General features: G+C 38.1%; 1 protein-coding gene across 3 annotated transcripts; it reads left to right on the forward strand.

The window, feature by feature from the left end:
* Nucleotides 1-3076: 3076 nt before the first annotated feature.
* On the forward strand, nt 3077-14736 carry PRXL2C (peroxiredoxin like 2C). 3 transcript variants are annotated; one of them, XM_036856602.1, is made up of 6 exons: nt 3077-3394; nt 3836-3904; nt 4802-4855; nt 5023-5128; nt 9764-9895; nt 13447-14736. In XM_036856602.1, exons 1-6 carry the CDS (start codon nt 3179-3181, stop codon nt 13572-13574), a joined length of 705 nt encoding a protein of 234 aa, XP_036712497.1. In that variant the 5' UTR covers nt 3077-3178; the 3' UTR covers nt 13575-14736. The 3 variants fall into 3 exon arrangements, with proteins under 3 accessions (XP_036712497.1, XP_036712499.1, XP_036712500.1); XM_036856604.1 differs by having other exon boundaries at nt 9854-9895; XM_036856605.1 differs by lacking the exon at nt 9764-9895.
* The last annotated feature ends 4652 nt before the right edge of the window (nt 14737-19388 follow it).

A 19388-nucleotide genomic window follows, 5' to 3' on the forward strand; every position in this document is an offset into this window, starting at 1 on the left:
CCCTGGAATAATCTGAATGAAATAGAGCTGGCTGGGTGTTAGGTTGATGGGTTCCTGTGGACTGGCAAGCCTGCAGTTGCATATGTCCTCTGAGCTCTGCCCTGCTTGTTTCAGACAGTGGGAAACACCATTTCTGTAAGGCACTATGACTACCTTGCTCCCATTCATACTCGATCCACGCCGGATGGTGAAAGCTCTCTTAGCGCCACCCTATCTTGCACATTCCATGCATTCACCAATCAGACAATATTCATGGAGGCCTACAATGTGCCAGGCCTTGTGCCAGTCTGTGAAGATATTGCAGTGCTGCAGGAGGCAAGGAGCTTACTGTCTGATTCAAAGCTTTCCAAACTTTCTTGGTTCACAGTAGTTTATTTCTTGGTGTCAGTAGTTTATTCACAGCACCCTTAGGCCAAAAGAAATTCCTATCAGTTTCTTTTATTTGGAAGTTAGATCCAAACAACTTAGTAAGTATTTATGTCTGAACAACTTAGTAGCTATTTGAAGATACAACTATAAATTAAAAGAAAAAGTAATATTTTTATTTCATCCCAGAGTATGCCTGCCTGTTGGACACTGCACAACTTCTCCAATCTTGGAATCAGACTGGACATCCCCAACCTCATTCCCTAAACACAGTGATTTTTGTGCGGTTCTAGTTTATTTTTTTTAATTTTAAAAAATTTTTATTTATTTAGTTTTGGCTGCATTGGGTGTTTGTTGCTGTGAGGGCTTTCTCTAGTTGTGGCGAGCGGGGGCTACTCTTCATTGTGGTGCTTGGGCTTCTCACTGCGGTGGTTTCTCTTGTTGCAGAGCATGGGCTCTAGGCACGCGGGCTTCAGTAGTTGTGGCACGTGGGCTTCAGGAATTGTGGCTCACGGGCTGTGGAGCGCAGGCTCAGTAGTTGTGGCACACGGGCTTAGTTGCTCCGTGGCATGTGGGATCTTCCTGGAGCAGGGATCGAACCTGTGTCCCCTGCATTGGCAGGCAGATTCTTTTTTTTTTTTTTTTTAAGGTAAGACTTTATTTTATTGCCTAGATTCTTTTTTTTTTTTTTTAATTTATTTTTGGCTGTGTTGGGTCTTGTTTCTGTGCGAGGGCTTTCTCTAGTTGCGGCAAGTGGGGGCCACTCTTCATTGCGGTGCGCGGGCCTCTTACTATTGTGGCCTCTCTTGTTGCGGAGCACAGGCTCCAGACGTGCAGGCTCAGTAGTTGTGGCTCACGGGCCCAGTTGCTCCGCGGCATGTGGGATCCTCCCAGACCCCACATGGGCTCGAACCCGTGTCCTCTGCATTAGCAGGCAGACTCTCAACCACTGCGCCACCAGGGAAGCCCCGGCAGGCAGATTCTTATCCACTGTACCACCAGGGAAGCCTGTGCAGTTCCAGCTTTTTATCACAACTGTTAGAAACCCAGCTTGGCAAAGATATGACATTATTCAAAGAAATATAGTGGAAAAGAAATGTAGTCTAATGTGAAATCGTGAACTATCTCCACTCACAAGCAGGATGTCAGGAGGATAACCCCTGCTTCCCTCAAGTATTTAAAATATCCTTCTGTGCCCCTGAGAGTGCATCTGTGGCACCCCAGCACTGGTGGAACATGACTTAGAAACAGGTCTATGATTAGAAATGTCCAAACCCACAGCAGAGTTTCTCAAACTGGGAGCACTTATATGTGTGTTCAATAATGTATGTCTTCACACAACTGAAAGCCAGAGGATTCAGGATCAGTCTCTCCTGCACTTTGTGGCAGAGTGAAATTGGTCACTTTTACCTCACCAGCACTCTGCCCTTGATAAGTGTGATCCTGAAGGGGTTCCACTAGACAAATACCATAAATAGAGGATTGTATTTTCTGAACCACAAATCCAGAAACAAGGGTGGGTGAACTTATAAAGACAAAGAACCTGAATGTTGTCTGGTTCTGCCCTGGAAGACTTGGACACATGGTCACCATCTATGAGAAACCCCAGTGCAAAACCAACCTCCAAGTCCAGGACCAGCTGACTCTCACAGAGTCTGCAGAAATTCCTAAATTCCTCTATGCCTGCTTGCCTGCAGCCTGCCCCAAGAGAAATTAAGGTAGAACAGAGCCATTTGGCTCCATCTTCCTCATCCCTCTCAATCCATCATTTACACACACACACACACACAGTTATATCACTTGAGGGGCCTGGTAAATAGCTTTAGCAAAAAAAGTCTGAAGAAAGGACATGGACTCCTGAAACACCCTAGCACATTTATAAATAGATTTATTATACCTGCTCTTAAAAAATATAACTGAGGGAATTTTCTCAAGTGATAGCAATGGTCCATATTTTTATAGGATTGTGGATAACGGGTGGATAATCAGGCAAAACTCACCTAACTGTGGACAGATGCACAGATTCTGATGGAGTAAAATAGAATCTAGGTGGTGGATATAGGAGTGTTCCCTGTAAAATTCTTTCAACTTTTTGGGCATGTTTTAAAATTTCCATGATAAAATTTTAGCAAATTTTTAGATTTAAAAATTTAATTAAAAAATAAAATTTAACTCCACTTAAGATTTGTACATTACACTGTATGTTAATGATACCTGCAAAAAACAAAAAAACAAAAAGAAGCAAGAGAACTGAGGCGGGAGTGTGTTAAAAACAGACTAGAAGGAAAAACAAATCTATCGGATCATAAATATGGATGTGCTTGGTAACTGGTTCTCTTGAACAGATATGAACTAACTTCGACCCAGGCGGCTACGGAGAGCAGGGGTTGCTTTCTTCCTAATTAACTCCTTTCTCGGCTTGGATCTCTCTGTCTCTCTCTCTGTCTCTCCCTACCATGAGTGGCTGAGTCAGAAAACGCGACAACGGTTCCGTACCTTCCCGGAGCTTCGGAACCCCCGGAGCTGCGTAAAGAGACTTGGCGGGGCCTAACCTGGAAGACGACATGTACGCCGCAGCTTGCCACCGCGCCCCTCACTCTCCCCGGGCGCCACAGCGGGTCTGGACGGCGCAACTCCGCGCCGTGCGCCCCGCCCCGCGCGCCCCGCCCCGCGCGCCCCGCCCCGCGCGCCCCGCCCCGCCGTGCGCCCCGCCAAGGCACGCCAGTACGGTCCGCTCCTTACGCCCAGCTTGGGTAGCGATCCGGCCCACCAAAGATTCTGACCCCCACCCTCGCGAACCAAGGGCCCGCGGATGCAGGGCGCGATGGCCGCCCCATCCGTGGACCCGGTCACGCGGCAGATCAGCGGCCGCGCCGCCCCAGCCCCAGTCCCAGTCCCAAGCGGCCCCGAGAGCGGGCAGCCCCTGGCCGCCGCCGTGGCCGACCTGCCGGTGCTGGACGTCTCCGGGAGGCGGGTGCTGTTCGGCGCGCTGTTCCGGGAGCGCCGGGCTGTAGTGGTCTTCGTGCGGGTGAGCGCGGGCTGCGGGACGATCCGGAGCAGGGACCTCACCCGCAGGCTGAGACGGAGGTTGCTTCCACGGCCTCCGCTGGGGGGTGGTTACATCGGGCCCCTGGACGGGTCCAGGGCCCGAGAGCGGAGCCCGCCGGGCCTGGCCCTTCCCGTGGTCATCCACTAGAAGCTTCCGGAATGCGAACTGCTCCTCTCGCTTCCTTGAACGGGAATGGAAAAGCAGCCCGCCAAGCCAAGGCCATTTTCTCAGCGAGCGAAGAGGCCTAGCACAGACTGGGTGCGGCCTAATTTCAATGCATATTTGGGCGCCCCGACACCTCTTTCTACCCGTCTTGGGTGTTGTGTTAATTAGCATCACGCATAATGAAGTACTTGGTCCTTTCTGACCCCGGGGGTGTTAGTTGCTAACTTGTCCTTTTTGCCCGTATTGGGATTTCAGCATTTCCTGTGTTACATCTGCAAGGAATATGTAGAAGATCTGGCCAAAATCCCCAAGAGTTTCTTACAAGTAAGTTTCCTGAGAGTGAGCAGCAGCGAGCCCCGCTTCAGGGCGGCCTTGTGAAAATCACCTGCCATTTATAAGGAGTGCAATGGCATGAGGTGCGGAGTGCACCACCTCTCCAGCGCAGACACTCACAAACCCAGATTCTCACCATCCCACACATCTCTCCAACACCTCCAAAAAGGGGAGGCACGCGTTAGAAATCTATTTCTGGCCTGTTCATTATTTCCTGGTTATAAACATAGTAACCATAATAATAATTTTAATGTTACCTAATAACCTGCCAGTTCTCAAATGTTGATTGATAATGACCAAAAACAGAAATGCTAAAAATATTTCCTTCCCTTTATTTTTGTAATAAAGACACTCCAAATAGTTGTTCGTTATAGGAAAATACTAATATATCTTAAAGGTGAAAATTTGTATTGTTAATGGAATGTATGTTCCACATTGGTCTGACAACCACATACAGGTGTGTTTCTTCAGGCATATAGAGGTTTGTCCTCAGCTGAGCTTTTGAGTGAACGCATTGGGTAGATTTTGTAAAACTAAGGTCTATTTTCAGCAGACCTTATCAATTGAGATGTGAAAGAATAAAATTGTCTGATTAAATAACCCTACTTTAATAGTTTTTATTCTTGTTTAATGTATGCCTTTGGGGGAAGTGTAGAGAACTAGTGACTATATTATTTTGAAATTCTTACTTAGCAAAAGAATCATCTGAATTAATTGAACATTTTAGCATACATCTCTTTGCTTTGACTCACACAATTTTGCTCTTTATACCATTCTTCTAGAAGCCTATAGGTGGCATTAGAATGGAACAAAAGAGTTGGATTAGGGGAAGTTGTATGAAACATGTGATTTCCAATAATATGTACATGTCTTTTTTCTCTCCTAAAGGAAGCAAATGTCACTCTTATAGTGATTGGACAGTCATCCTACCATCATATTGAGGTAAATATATAGCAAATTGGAACTCTACAGGTTAGATATTTTTCAGACATAAAAATTGTATTATTTGAATCACTAAATGTAGGCTAAATTTGCTAAAATTAAGTCAGATTATCACTATTTTTCTCCCATTTCTTTTGACAAAAATTCCAACTCTACTCTTTTTTCAGCCTTTCTGTAAACTGACTGGGTATTCTCATGAAATCTATGTTGATCCTGAGAGAGAAATTTATAAAAGATTGGGAATGAAAAGAGGTGAAGAAATTGCCTCCTCAGGTAAGACATGATATGTCTCAAGTAGAAAACACTAATGGTGTATTTTACGTTTCACATATGCATATATATGCATAGGGGAACAAATGGTAAATTCATAAATCAGCCTGCTTTTTGTGATTCTAATAAGTGATCCAGATTCATGAGACTCTAAAAGATTCATTTCCTGGATGTAATGACATGGAAGGCTGTTGGCGAAGTACTAAATGAATGAAAAATGCAAGTTGCAGAGCAGTGTTTTTAGTATGATTCCATTTTTGTAAAAATAAAAACCATTTTCATAAAGACCTATACTATATATGTGTGAAATGAAAAATGTTTTAAAAGATATTGCAATGATTACCCCAAGGCATGGGAATGAGAAAAGTGGCTTTTGAATTTTTTACAATAAGTACATTTTACTTTTGTAATTACAAGAAAAATAATATTGCTTAATATATTTTCATACCTCAACACCATGGCTTTGAACACTCTATATTCTTTAATAGATGAAATCTTAGTTTTCATTTAAAGCCCAACTCAAAGGGGCTCTTAATAGCTCTTCAAGCAGAAGCAATTGCTTCCTTCATTGTATTTTAGTAGCACCTTGTACGCTATTATATGCTCCATAATTGCACTTAAGGTGGTGGGTAGTATAATTAGTTGAAAAGTTTGATGTTTTATTCATCTTTATATGGTCCATATTCCCTGCCCTTACACAGTTCTTTACAATTAAGAGTATAATAAGCTTTAGGTGAACTATTTATATGTATTTTAAGTAGAAAGAACTTGGCTTCTGAAATACCAAATAAGAGAACTCAACTTGAACTCAAATCACTTACTCTCAACAAATGCTGAGAATGACACCCATGGCACCCACTGTGTTGGATGTTCCCGGGAGGACTGTGATAAAAGACACAGCCCCTGCCAACCCAATGCTCATAATCTACTCTGGGAGACAGAAGCAAACAGTCAACTACATTACAGTTTAGGGCTCATAAAAGAGGAGAGCATGTACTGGCAATACCTATAATGCAGAAATGCCTGTAACACCAGAAATGCACAGGGAGAGAAGAATCTGGGAAGGCTTCTTAGAGGCGGTGTTGTCTAAGCTCATTCTTTAAGGAGTTAGCTGGGTGAAGTGAGGCTGGGAATGGTGCAGCTGACGGAAAGTAGCACGCGCAAAAGCACACAGGTATGAAAAAATGTGACTGTTGGAGAAGTGCAGTTCCCTGTGTCTGGCCAGAGTCTAGGAGCCAGTTGGGGGGTTGTGTGAGCCAGGGGACTGAGTCTGGGAACATGCCAAGGAGTTTGGATTTGTTCTGGAGGCAGTGGGGGAGTCATAAAAGTATTATATTTGAGTGGAGAAGTGATACAGTCTTGTTGCCAGGTGGAGGAGCAATTGGAATGTGCCAAATGGGAGTCATTGATATTCTTGACAGGTTTGTAGTAATAGGCTGGAAAGAAATGACACGGCCTGAAGTAGAGATGCAGAGGGACAGATCACAGAGCTACTTACGAGGTAGAGTTGACAGGATCCCTTTACTGAAGTTTTTAAAGAAAGCAACCTAAACTTTATTAAAACCAATGATGAGGTAGCATAAATACAGAATTTGCTCTTTTTTGCCCCTCTCTTTTTAGTATAGGAAATTGCAACAGTACAGATTGTGAACCTTCGTCTTTGGTAGACTGTTTTCCTGTGCTATAGCAGAGTCTCAGCATGTGTAAGGTCTGTTTGTCATTTAGCCACTTTAGATATAAACTGTGAGTTTCACTTTAGTAACACCTCACCATTCATTGCCTCAATAAAGATGTGGAATTGCAAAGAAAACATGAATTTAAAGCAAAATACATGCTTGTGATTATAAGAGAGAGTATATTCAAATCATTTAAACTCCTTTGATCTGTGTTAAAGTACTGTATTTCCAAACAGAAAACATTAGGTTTTCACAAAATAATTTTTTAAAGTTCCTACCTGAAAAAGCACAAATCTCAGAATCAGTTTCAGAATAATCCTACTTGAAAATTATGACACTGAAAATAAAATATAATAATTTAAAATTAATGGGACAGGGCTTCCCTGGTGGCGCAGTGGTTGAGAATCTGCCTGCCAATGCAGGGGACACGGGTTCGAGCCCTGGCCTGGGAAGATCCCACATGCCGCGGAGCAACTGGGCCCGTGAGCCACAATTACTGAGCCTGCGCGTCTGGAGCCTGTGCTCCGCAGCAAGAGAGGCCGCGATAGTGAGAGGCCCGCACACCGCGATGAAGAGTGGCCCCCGCTTGCCGCAACTAGAGAAAGACCTCGCACAGAAACGAAGACCCAACACAGCCATAAATAAATAAATAAATAAATAAATTTAAAAGAGAAACCTTTCATTAAAAAAAAAAAAATTAATGGGACAGTTTATAAAGACAAAGAGTAAGAAAATAAAGCCACTAAGTTCAAGGGAGTAATGGGTTTACCCAGTATTTCGTTTTGCCTTACTTGATAATAAGCCAATTTATGATGTTAAGTCTATAATGATTACTGTAGACAGCAGATAAGCACAATGCAGAAAACATGCCTCTTATAATACTTACTTAATCTAATTTTTCAAGTTAAAATTCTGGTCTTGAGTCCAAGAATCAAACTAAGAGGAAAAAATGAAAAACAAGAGTTTTACACATAACTAAATTCTTACTAGCAAAATTAGATTGTGCTTTACAGCAAAGATTGTGAAATTCTAGGTTGTGAATCTTCTTCAATTGAATTTCTAAAATTTCAGAAATGTTAAATGACCCTTCTTCAGACATGGGGAGATAGTTTGGATTTATGAACATCTATTTTAAGTGTAAAATCCTAAAAAACAGTAAACTTTAGTCCTTTACCCATGTCTCTAAGCTAATGAGCCTGTATTTGTTTCTTGGTGAGATGAATGTCCATCCCAATATAAACATGAAAGAAACAGAAAAGTTGGAGAGATGAAGGAAATAATAGGTATCAGGATATATTAAGGAATCGGGCAGGTCAAAGGCAGCATAATCATCAAAATAAAAAGCAAAAAGCACTAGTAGGAGCCGACCGCAGGGCTGAGGGTTGGGCTCTGTGCTGCGACCCGGCAGGAGAAGATGAACGGGACTGGTAACTGCTGTACACTGGTGGACGTGCACCTGGAGGGGCAGACGGTGGGCAAGAGGACCTGGGCCATGGTGTCTTGCTGCTCAACCAGTCATTCTCTGGCCTCAGAACTGGTGGAGTCCAAAATTTAAAAAAACTAAAAAGACGTAAAAGGCAGGGATAGGAAAAAGATAAGTTACAAGAAAGGTAGAGACTGAGTTTCTTTACTCAAAGGGAGTGGAGGACTTCCCCGGTCGCGCAGTGGTTAAGAATCTGCCTGCCAATGCAGGGGACCCGGGTTCGAGCCCTTGTCCGGGAAGATCCCACATGCCACGGAGCAACTAAGCCCATGTGCCACAACTAGTGAGCCTGCGCTCTAGAGCCCATGAGCCACAACTGCTGAGACCACGTGCTGCAATTACTGAAGCAACAAGAGAAGCCACTGCAATGAGAAGCCCGCACACCGCAACGAAGAGTAGCCCCCACTAGCAGCCAACTAGAGAAAGCCTGCGCACAGCAACAAAGACCCAACCCAGCCAAAAGTAAATAAATAAATAAAATATTAAATTACTTTAAAAAAAGGGGGGGGGAGTGGAAGTGAAGTATCAGTTACTGTGAGAAAGGAAATAGAAAAACTGACAGCCAAGCAAAGATGGAGTGGTAGCTATAGTTGCTATTGTTACAGCTAAACCGCAAAGTCTCAGTCGCATAACGTGGGAGAAGGTTCTTTTTCTTTCACATTTCAAGAAGGGTATATCTATTGCGTGCTTCTCCAAGCAGCAATTCGGGGACACAGTAGGAAAGACTCAGGCCCTTTCCATCTTGTGGCTCTGCCATTGTCAATCCAAACTTCAAAGGATGTAGAAGGAACATGGAGAATCACTCCTGAGAGGTTTTTAGGAGGTGCCCTGGAAGTGGCACACATCATTTTACTCATTGGTTAGAGTGTAGTCACATAGCCATACCAAACTCCAGGAAGTGTTTAGCTGTGGTCCCAGAAAGAGGAAACAGGTTTTGACCAGCGTATAACAGTCTGTGCCACAATGTCTCCTGAAGAGGAATGTAGTTATCTATTAGTTGGTAAGAGACTAAACAAAACATAAATGGGGAATTAAAAAGGAAAGCACTACCAGTTTGGTAAGTCTGTAGCTGACATCTTTCTGTGGCAGAAAATGATCTGGATGTGTCATCACTTCTTCCTTTAAAGCAGTAGTTCTCAACCGGGAACAATTTTGACCCCTGCCCCCAGGGGACATTTGGCATTGTCTGGAGACATTTTCAGTTGTCACAGCTTGGTGAATGGTGGTTGCTATGGCATCTAGTAGGTACAGAGAGCAAGGATGATGATAATCACCCCACATTGCACAGGACAAAGAATTATCTGGTGTAAAACATCAGTAATGAAAGGCTGAGAACTGTTCTTTGAAGGAAGAAAAAAAGACAAGTCAAAAGTAAGATGACACATAAGAAAGAGACTGTTTTCTAGAAATACTAACGTTATCTTAATATCTAATCAACTATAAAATGACAACATCTAAAGACAATTCCTAATATTTCAGGACAGAGCCCCCATATAAAATCAAATATACTCTCAGGAAGCATTCGGAGCCTGTGGCGGGCAGTGACTGGCCCTCTTTTTGATTTTCAAGGAGATCCAGCTCAGCAAGGTGGAACACTCATTTTAGGTCCAGGTAAGCATCAAAGCCCAACTTCAGCAGTACACCTCTCGTGCTTTTTAGAAGTCCAGAGGCCATCCACTTTCTTTATAAAATAGCCACCATGTAAAAATGGGCAACTGGACATGGTAACAGTCAGGATGCTGTGCTTTCATAGGGGTCATCGTTTGTTTTCAAATGCTCCTGTGTATTTTTGATGTTTGTTTACTGGATGTAATGTGGCCATGATTCCATACCTGAGTGATTCCAGGTATTTGGGATAGAAGAAATCAGCATTGGTTTGGTGACTTGTATGTGGCTATAACACTCTTTAAAAATTTCAGTGGAGGCGAATATTTTCAAATGGGAGAAAACCATCAAGAACTTTTTTTTGTCAATAGAAGAATCAAATCTAGTTATTTATATCTAACAAAACTAGCAGACTTGCCCTATGTCAGAAAGCAAGTCAAGGGGAATTCCCTGGCAGTAGGACTCAGTGCTTCCACTGCAGGGGGCATGGGTTTGATCATGGTCAGGGAACTAAGATCCTGCATGCTGAGCAGCGTGGCCAAAAAAAAAAGGAAGCAAGTCAACCCTAGGGGCAGCTTATTCAGTAACAGTTACTCTAAGCTGCATCCTTTAAATAGCTTTCTTTTTTTATTTAATTTAATTTTTATTTTATATTGGAGTATAGTTGATTTACAATGTTGTGTTAGTTTCAGGTGTACAGCAAAGTGATTCAATTATACTTATAGATATATCCATTCTTTTTCAGATTCTTTTCCCATATAGGTTATTACAGAATATTGAGTAGAGTTCCCTGTGCTATACAGTAGGTCCTTGTTGATTATCTATTTTATATATAGTAGTGTATATATGTTAATCCCAAACTCCTAATTTATCCCTCCCCCCACCTTTCCCCTTTGGTAACCATAAGTTTGTTTTTGAAGTCTGTGAGTCTGTTTCTGTTTTGTAAATAAGTTCATTTGTATTTTTTTTAGATTCCACATATAAGTAATGTCATACGATATTTGTCTTTCTTTGTCTGACTTACTTCATTTAGTATGATAATTCCTAGGTCCATCCATGTAGCTGCAAATGGCATTATTTCATTCTTTTTTGTGGCTGAGTAATATCCCATTGTATAAATGTACCACATCTTCTTTATCCATTCATCTGTCCATGGACATTTAGGTTGCTTCCATGTCCTGGCTATTGTAAATAGTGCTGTAATGAACATTGGGGTGCGTGTATCTTTTCGAATTATGGATTTCTCTGGATATATGAACAGGAGTGGGATTGCTGGATCATAAGGTGGTTCTGTATTTAGTTTTTTAAGGAACCTCCATACTGTTCTCCATAGTGGTTGTACCAATTTACATTCCCACCAACAGTGTAGGAGGGTTCCCTTTTCTCCACACCCTCTCCAGCATTTATTGTTTGTAGACTTTTTGATGATGGCCATTCTGACTGATGTGAGGTGATAACTTCATTGTAGTTTTGATTTGCATTTCTCTAATAATTAGCAATGTTGAGCATCTTTTCGTGTGCTTTTTGGCCATCTGTATGTCTTCTTTGGAGAAATGTCTATTTAGATCTTCTGCCCATTTTTTTATTGGGTTGTTTTTTTGATATCGAGCTGCATGAGCTGTTTGTATATTTTGGAGATTAATCCCTTGTGGGTTGCTTCGTTTGGACATATTTTCTCCCATTCTGTGGGTTGTCTTTTCATTTTGTTTATGGTTTCCTTTGCTGTGCAAAAGCTTTTAAGTTTAATTAGGTCCCATTTGTTTATTTTTGTTTTTATTTTCATTACTCTAGGAGGTGGATCCAAAAGATATTGCTGTGATTTATGTCAAAGAATGTTCTGCCTGTGTTTTCCTCTAGGAGTTTTATAGTATCCAGTCTTACATTTAGGTCTTTAATCCATTTTGAGTTTACTTTTGTATATGGTGTTAGAAAATGTTCTAATTTCATTCTTTTATATGTGGCTGTCCATTTTTCCCAGCACCCCTTATTGAAGAAACTGCTTTTTCTCCATTGTATATTCTTGCCTCCTTTGTGGTAGATTAATTGACCATAGGTGCATGGGTTTATTTCTGGGCTGTCTACCCTGTTCCATTGATCTATAAATAGTTTTACTGATCAATTTGTACCACCTGAAATTCCTTTGGCTTCCCTCTACTAAATGGTTGGGCATTGGATCTCTACCATGTTCAAGTATTGCAGTCAGGGACAAACACCCAAAAAGCCTAAATCACTGTGTTGTAAACTGATTTTTCTTGGTTCTTCTTCATGTTTAAAACTGTTCATATTAGTGAGCATAGCTTCTACAGGTTATAAAATTAACATTTACTTTAATAAATTTCAGATGTCTATAAGGAAGTCTTTAGAAGGAGGATTTTGACCAAATATCATAACTTTTTTGGTTTTTTGCAGCTGGAACACTATAGCTAGCTAAAATCTTTCATTTTATTTAATCTCCCTTTCCCTCTCTCTCATGAATTTACACTAGTTAGACTAGCCAAAAAAAAAAAAAAAGCTTTGTTTTATGAGAATATATCCTGTAAATTAGCCCAGAATGACACTGAGCCATATTTCTGAATGAATTATTTCCATCCTCAGACTTGTAAGGCATTATTTTTTGAGTCCCTCATCTCCAGGTTTCAGCATCATTTGAGCACACGTTCTGTTGTGTAAGAATGAAGAGCACACAGAAAGCATCATTTGTGTGCCAAGTTGGGAGCAGACTTAATAAAATTTTGGTACTACCCATTGGAAAAATTGTAACTCCTTTAAGGAAAGAGCTGGGTTTACTTACTTATTTATACAAATCTCTTACATGGTTAACCAAGTATTTCATTTTGCCTTATTTGATAATAAGCCAGTTTATGATATTAAATCTACAGTGATTACTGTAGACAGCAGATAAATACAATGCAGAAAACATGCCTCATAATATTTACTAATCTAATGTTTTAAGTTAAAATTCTGGTCTTGAGTCCAAGAATCAAAGTAAACAGAACACAGACTATAAATTACGACTATTTTATTTGAGCAGATAAAAGAATTGTGAACATCTAAGTGTATTGTCACTGATTGTCTTAATGCCCTTATTTTTTTCAGCCGCTTTTGGTCTATGGTTATAATGTAGATAGCCTATTAAATCAGTATTTGGGAGTGAATTTTTTAAGGAAGTGATTTATTCTATTATTACATTTAAGAAACAGATGATTTTCCAGCTTGATATTTATGCTAGTTCCATATTCTGCCTGTCTGTTTGACAGGATATTTTATTTAATTACATTTAATAAAACCTAACAGATGGTTATAATTTAAGAATCTTTCCCCTTGGATCTCATAAAACATTAAGTATTAGCCTTATTTAACGATAATTTTTGTCATGCTTTATTACCTTAATTAAAAATTATTATGTCATTATATAGAGAATATTATGTACTCCAGGTAAATAATTTTTTCTTTTTTACTAATTTAAAGTTAAAATGCCTCCTTGATTCTAGTAAGCAATAAATCTAATGAATAACACTGTATGTCAACCTTTACCTTTTATTCTTATTCTCTTCTAGGTAACAACATCCATTTTATACACCGTGATAGGAATAGGTTGGATCACAAACCCATCAACTCTGTTTTACAGCTTGTAGGAGTTCAGCACGTGGACTTTACAAGCAGACCTTCAGTTATCCATGTGTGACATTACAGACTCTGTCGCTTTCAAGTGGACCTTGGGATATGACCTGAATTGTGGGAATGCAGTATACTTGTGCAGTGCCTAACTTGTTGGCTCTTCCCAGCCTTTGAGGAGTTATGAAACCATAAAGAGACCACCAGTTGAATAGCATGCTGAGAGGCATCAGTTGTCAAAAATGTGACATATATTTATAATTTTATAGCTTTTAAAGTTTTATTTTCTATAAAAATTTTTGTAAAAAAGTTAAATTTTATTTTTGCAAAATAAAACTTTAAAAGCTATAAAATTATAAATACCATTCTTTATTTTACATTATGATATATCCATTTAATGAAGGTTTTTTTGGCCATTAAAATCATAAATTCTCATGAAGAACATATAAAGAGAAAGGGAAGCAACACAAGACCATTTTATCCATTGAGAAAAGCAGGATCTCAAATTCTGTAAACAGTATAATCACATTTTTGTATGTATATGTTTATATTTTTGTATGCTTAGAAAGATAGGAAGTAAACACACCAGAGTATCACCAGTTAAGTATCTCTAGGTGGTAAGATTACAAGTGTTTTAATTTTCTTTTCCATACTTTTTTATATTTCCCAACTATCCTATAATGAACATGATTCATTTTTTTGGCAAGGAAAAGGTCTTTAAAATTATATGAAGAATATACCCCTACATAGCAAGCTCCACAAAGGTACAATTATATAGGCTGCAGTCCACAAGTTTCTATCCTGATTGCTTTACTCAGAGGAAATACAACAGATCAAACCTTCACAGAGCCTGTGCTCACAGCATCTTGACCACACACCCACCGTCCATTTCACTAGGATTTTGTTTGGGGAAACGGGGGCGGGGTTGCTGGTAAAAGGAGAGAAATATGTTTTAGATATTTAAGATACGTATTTAAAACATAATCAGTATGCTTTCTGAAAGGAAATTTTAAGAATTGTTTAAACTAAAAAAAAAAAAAAACTTTGTAATTTAAATGTACACTGGTTAGGTTGTATATTCCTGGACAGTTTCTATTTCTCACCTCCAAGTTTCTTTTATTTAGCAGACTATTGTGATCTTTTATTTTTCTGGAATCATAATATGTTTTGTTGGAAGTGTCCCAGGAATTCTGTTGAAAAGTACAGCAAAATTAAAGTATTTGTAATTATTAGCAAGTATAATACTGCTCTGAACTTAAACTTTTATATCAAGTATATGGAGTCATACACAAAATATAAATTTAAAGTGTCCAAAAATTTGAATCTATTTTCATGTGTATATAAATGGAAAATCATATTTTTAATCAAAAAAAATGAGTTATCTTATAAAAGTTAAAATTAAGGTATTTTGTGCTATTTTCTATAGTAAGGAGACTGGTGGCCCAGATCCTTCTACTGATTTTAGACTTAAAACTGCTGAATCATAGCTTACACAAAATTTATATATTTACATTTATAATGTACATTATATATATACATTATGAAAATGTACAGCACATTTTTTAAGATACATAAATGTTCTCTATGTGGTTTCATGGAGGAACAGTTACATAAATACAGTGCAGTAGTAAATTGCCTACCCGAACAAACATTTAATATAAAAATTACTTATAATAGGTGCTGTGAAATATATAAACATACTCCATATCCAATAATGTACTGGACACAAAATTTTGAAAAACCTTTTGGTGATAAATATGTAGAAGTGCTGGATAAAAAAATAATAACATCTAACAGTTTTGTGGGGCTAATTATTTGCCAGGTACTACTCCAAGTTCTTTACATACATTAGCTCTGTGGAATTGATATTACTATCATCATTATCATTGTCAACTCCATTCTACAGAACAGAAACAACATCTTTTTTTAAGTTGAACTTACAAGAAAGTGAGGAAACTCCACAAGGGCCAAACAGAAGCAGAAACCAGGCTGTTGACCATGCATTGAAGCCATGGGCTGCCCTGAGGGCTGTCCCCCTCCCAGGAGTTAGAGAAGGCTGTTTCTTGGCCAACTCAAAGGCCTTACACTGTAGAGTTAAAAGTAAGACCACTGCTTAAAGCACTACCTGAGACCTGGGACTTCTGAGGGCTACGACAGTGTAAGAATGGGCTGCAGTCAAATCCATCTATAGACCAAGGAGCCCTGTGAGGAAATATGTTGTAAAGCTTCTGCAATGAACCTTTGTGGCAAAAAGAATTTCAATAAAATGAAAGATCATGTTTAATTTAAAAATTCAAGTATTTTTGTTTCTCAAGGATATTGATAACTAATAGCCTGCATAAAATGTTTGTTCATGTTGCCATCTACCATGGGGGGGGCAAAGTGGTAACACTGACCACATGAAAACTGGAAGACAAACTTTCTAAAGAAGCAACATCTACTTCAAGGTTAAGAGTTATTTTAAGAGTGTTCCAGAAGATGATTTAAGACATGCAGTTGCAGAAGGTACACTTGCACATCATTCTGTGAAGAACGATTTTTCATTTAGATCAGAGTTCTTTTAAATTAATTTCACTTATGTTCAATTCCAAGTTTTCTTGTGCACATTTAAAAGTGAAGTGGTAGTTCTTCATGTGCTGGCTCTGTTAGCGGAAAACTCTGAAAACAGTTTCAGGATGCCAGTTTTAAATCAGTATTATCAGATGCTTCAAATAGAAAATCAGATAAACTCATTCCTTACAAAGGAGCTTAAAAAAAGATTTTTTTTTTTTTTTAAATCCAGTTTACAAAATCAAGGCAAAACTTTCGGAAGATGAAATATCTGACAGTATGGTGTGTGCTACTCTAAATTCAGTTTAAAAATTCAACGCTGAAGAAAAAATGATTTGTTTTTGTGGTGACAATATGAGCATAGATTTGGATGAATATATATTTTGATAAAAGTAATGTTCATACTATATTAAGAAACCTATGGGGCAGATGTGTTTTGGAATGTGTTGTGGTGCACGCATAATTCATAATTAGGTCCAAACAAGCTGTCAATCAAAACAGAGATTATAGTTGTTAAAATTTACCAATTAAAAATTTTTTATTGTGGTAAAATATATATGACATTAAATTTACCATTATAAGCATTATTTATTGTAAAATATACATAATATAAAGTTTACCATTTTAACATTTTTAAGTATACAGTTCAGTGGCATTAGGCATATTCATGTTGTTATGCAAGCGTCATTCCTATCCATCTCTAGAATTTTGTTATCTAATACTGAAACTCTGTACCCATTAAACAATAACTCCCCATTTGCCCATCCCCCAGCCCCTGGTAACCACTGTTCTAATTTCTGTCTCTATAAATTTCACTATTTAGGTAACTCATGTAAGTGGATCATACAATATATACCCTTTTATGTCCAGCTTATTTCACTAAGCATAATATCCTCAAGATTCATCCATGTTATAGAATGTATCAGAATTTTATTACTTTTTAAGGCTGGATGTTCTTGGATGTGTGTGTGTGTGTGTGTGTGTGTGTGTGTGTGTTTATTACATTTTGCTTATCCATTCATCTGGATAGTTGGGTTATTTCTACCTTTTGGCTACTGTGAATAATGTTGCTATCAACAATGGTGTAAAAATACCTGTCTGAGTCCCTGCTTTCAATTCTTTTGTGTACATTCCCACAAGCGGAATACCCACAGTGGGCATTCTGTTTGTTTTGAAGAACTGCTGCACTGTTTTCCATATCAGCTGTATCATTTTACATTCCCACCAGCAATGCACAAGAATTCCAATTACTCTACATACATTTTTCTGTTTTGCTTTAAAAAAAAAAATAGCCATTCTAATGGGTATGAAGTGATATCTCACTGTAGTTTTGACAAAATGTGCCAGTTTTTAAAAATGTATATACAGAGTGATAAGGCAACACAATGTTTGAGAGAAGCTGATGTTGAATAGCAATTTTTTAAAAAGCGAGCATGACACTGGGCAATTTATTGTTGTTGTCCACCATTCAGCAGACATTAGAAATGTTTGAAGTGTTGAAGAACTGCTCTGGTAAGTCAACCTATGCTGTCCTCACTGATAGTGAACTTGTTTTTTTAATGGATCCTGTATGTTTTGATTTCTTCTGTTTAGTAAGTTGGAAATATTTAATGAATTTACTCAATGAATGGTGTGCCAAAAAACTATCACTTTTGAAGCTTTTAGCAAAACTGTGATTGAAAACTAACCTTACAAATAAGAAGACATTGAAATTGGTCCTTAAGAAGAAAACTAAACAAAATAAATATTGAAAGCTCAAATAGGATAAAAGATATAATTGTTAAATTCTATAACTTTGTTTTATAGTTTCTGAACTTATGATAGAGCTCCTATTTTTAATTGGGTAAAAGTGAATTCTGCATCAGAAAGGCATGAAATTTTTTTAAAAAAGGAAAAAAATGGCCTATGATTTTATAGCATCAAAATATGGTGAAACATTCAAAAGAATTTTAAGTGGAGAATTTATTTTATGAGTTTCATCTTGTAAAAATTATGTGTTAAAGAAAGGCACTCTGAGTGGAAGCAAAAAAACAGTATCTGAAAATGTTAGGGCTGAATTAATTTTTTAAATTTTTTATTGGAGTACAGTTGATTTACAACGTTGTGTTAGTTTCAGATGTACAGTAAAGTGAATCAGTTATACATATACATATATCCACTCATTTTTAGATTCTTTTCCCATATAAGTCATTACAGAGTACTGAGTAGAGTTCCTTGTGCTATACAGTAGGTCCTTATTAGTTATCTATTTTACATACAGTAGTGTGTATATGTCAATCTCAGTCTCCCAATTTATCCCTCCCCCACAAGTATTTGTTTTTAATATGAAAATATTGACCTGAAAATATCCTTCATTTAGCAAAATTTGTCCTGAGCTTACCAGGTACCTCAGTATCTGTAGAGACTGAATATTCTCAACTTGAAATGTGGACTACAGAGAAAAATCAGATGAAGAGGTCTACAATTCTAAGTCATTTAACACTAAAATGCAACATTAGAGAAGGTTGCAAGGAATTTTATATAAAAATTAAAAATAATAAAACCATATTGAAAAATACAGTTTTCAGAAATATACCAGTGACGCAGTATTAGAGACAGATTCAGATTACAAATGGACTAAAGTATATAAACATGGGCTAAGCATAATTATTCTGCTTGCATTATTGTTATTTTTATTATTATTATTTTTTTTTGCCACATGGCTTGCGGGATCTTAGTTCCCCAACCAGGGATTGAACCCGGGCCCTTGGCAGCAAAAGCACAGAGTCCTAACCACTGGATTACCAGGGAATTCCCTTTTTAAATTTCAGATAATCAATATAAAAAGTTTTAAAATGTACAGAAAAAATTTTTAATAGTTTTTGAGTAGATTATTATACGTCCCTTCACACTGAAACAATTGTCCATTAATATTTCAAGAAATTATATAATCTTTATTTTTGTGGCTTTTTTCACTCTCAGATGTTCTGGTTTGGACTATAGGTTATATGGCCACCTTACTGATCATCTTCATTGATGGATGAAGCAAATTAAATAAATAAAACAATAATTAAGGATAAAGAACAGTTGAACAATAGAAATAATAAGCTTGATATAATTAACAAATCAAAACAATAATTAAAAGCACCTATCATTCTCAAGAACATAAAACATTAACCATATATTATCCCTTAAAGTAAATCTCGATAAATTTCAAAGACTCAATTTCATACAGACCATGTTCTGTTATCACACTGCAATGAAATTAGAAATCAATAACAACAAAAAACCTCTATAGACATTTTTAAATTTAAAAAACACTGGAAGTCATGGGACAAAATAGAAATTGTGATGG

This window comes from Balaenoptera musculus, chromosome 6, assembly GCF_009873245.2.
Source record: "Balaenoptera musculus isolate JJ_BM4_2016_0621 chromosome 6, mBalMus1.pri.v3, whole genome shotgun sequence".
Classification (NCBI taxonomy): Eukaryota; Metazoa; Chordata; class Mammalia; order Artiodactyla; family Balaenopteridae; genus Balaenoptera; species Balaenoptera musculus.

Excerpts from the sequence above, each read along its gene's own strand:
- PRXL2C (XM_036856602.1), top strand. The coding sequence starts at position 3,179 with ATGCAGGGCGCGATGGCCGCCCCATCCGTGGACCCGGTCACGCGGCAG. Across the intron at positions 5,129-9,763 it reads TGAAGAAATTGCCTCCTCAG|GACAGAGCCCCCATATAAAA; the intron begins GTAAGACATGAT and ends CTAATATTTCAG. Across the intron at positions 9,896-13,446 it reads AACACTCATTTTAGGTCCAG|GTAACAACATCCATTTTATA; the intron begins GTAAGCATCAAA and ends ATTCTCTTCTAG.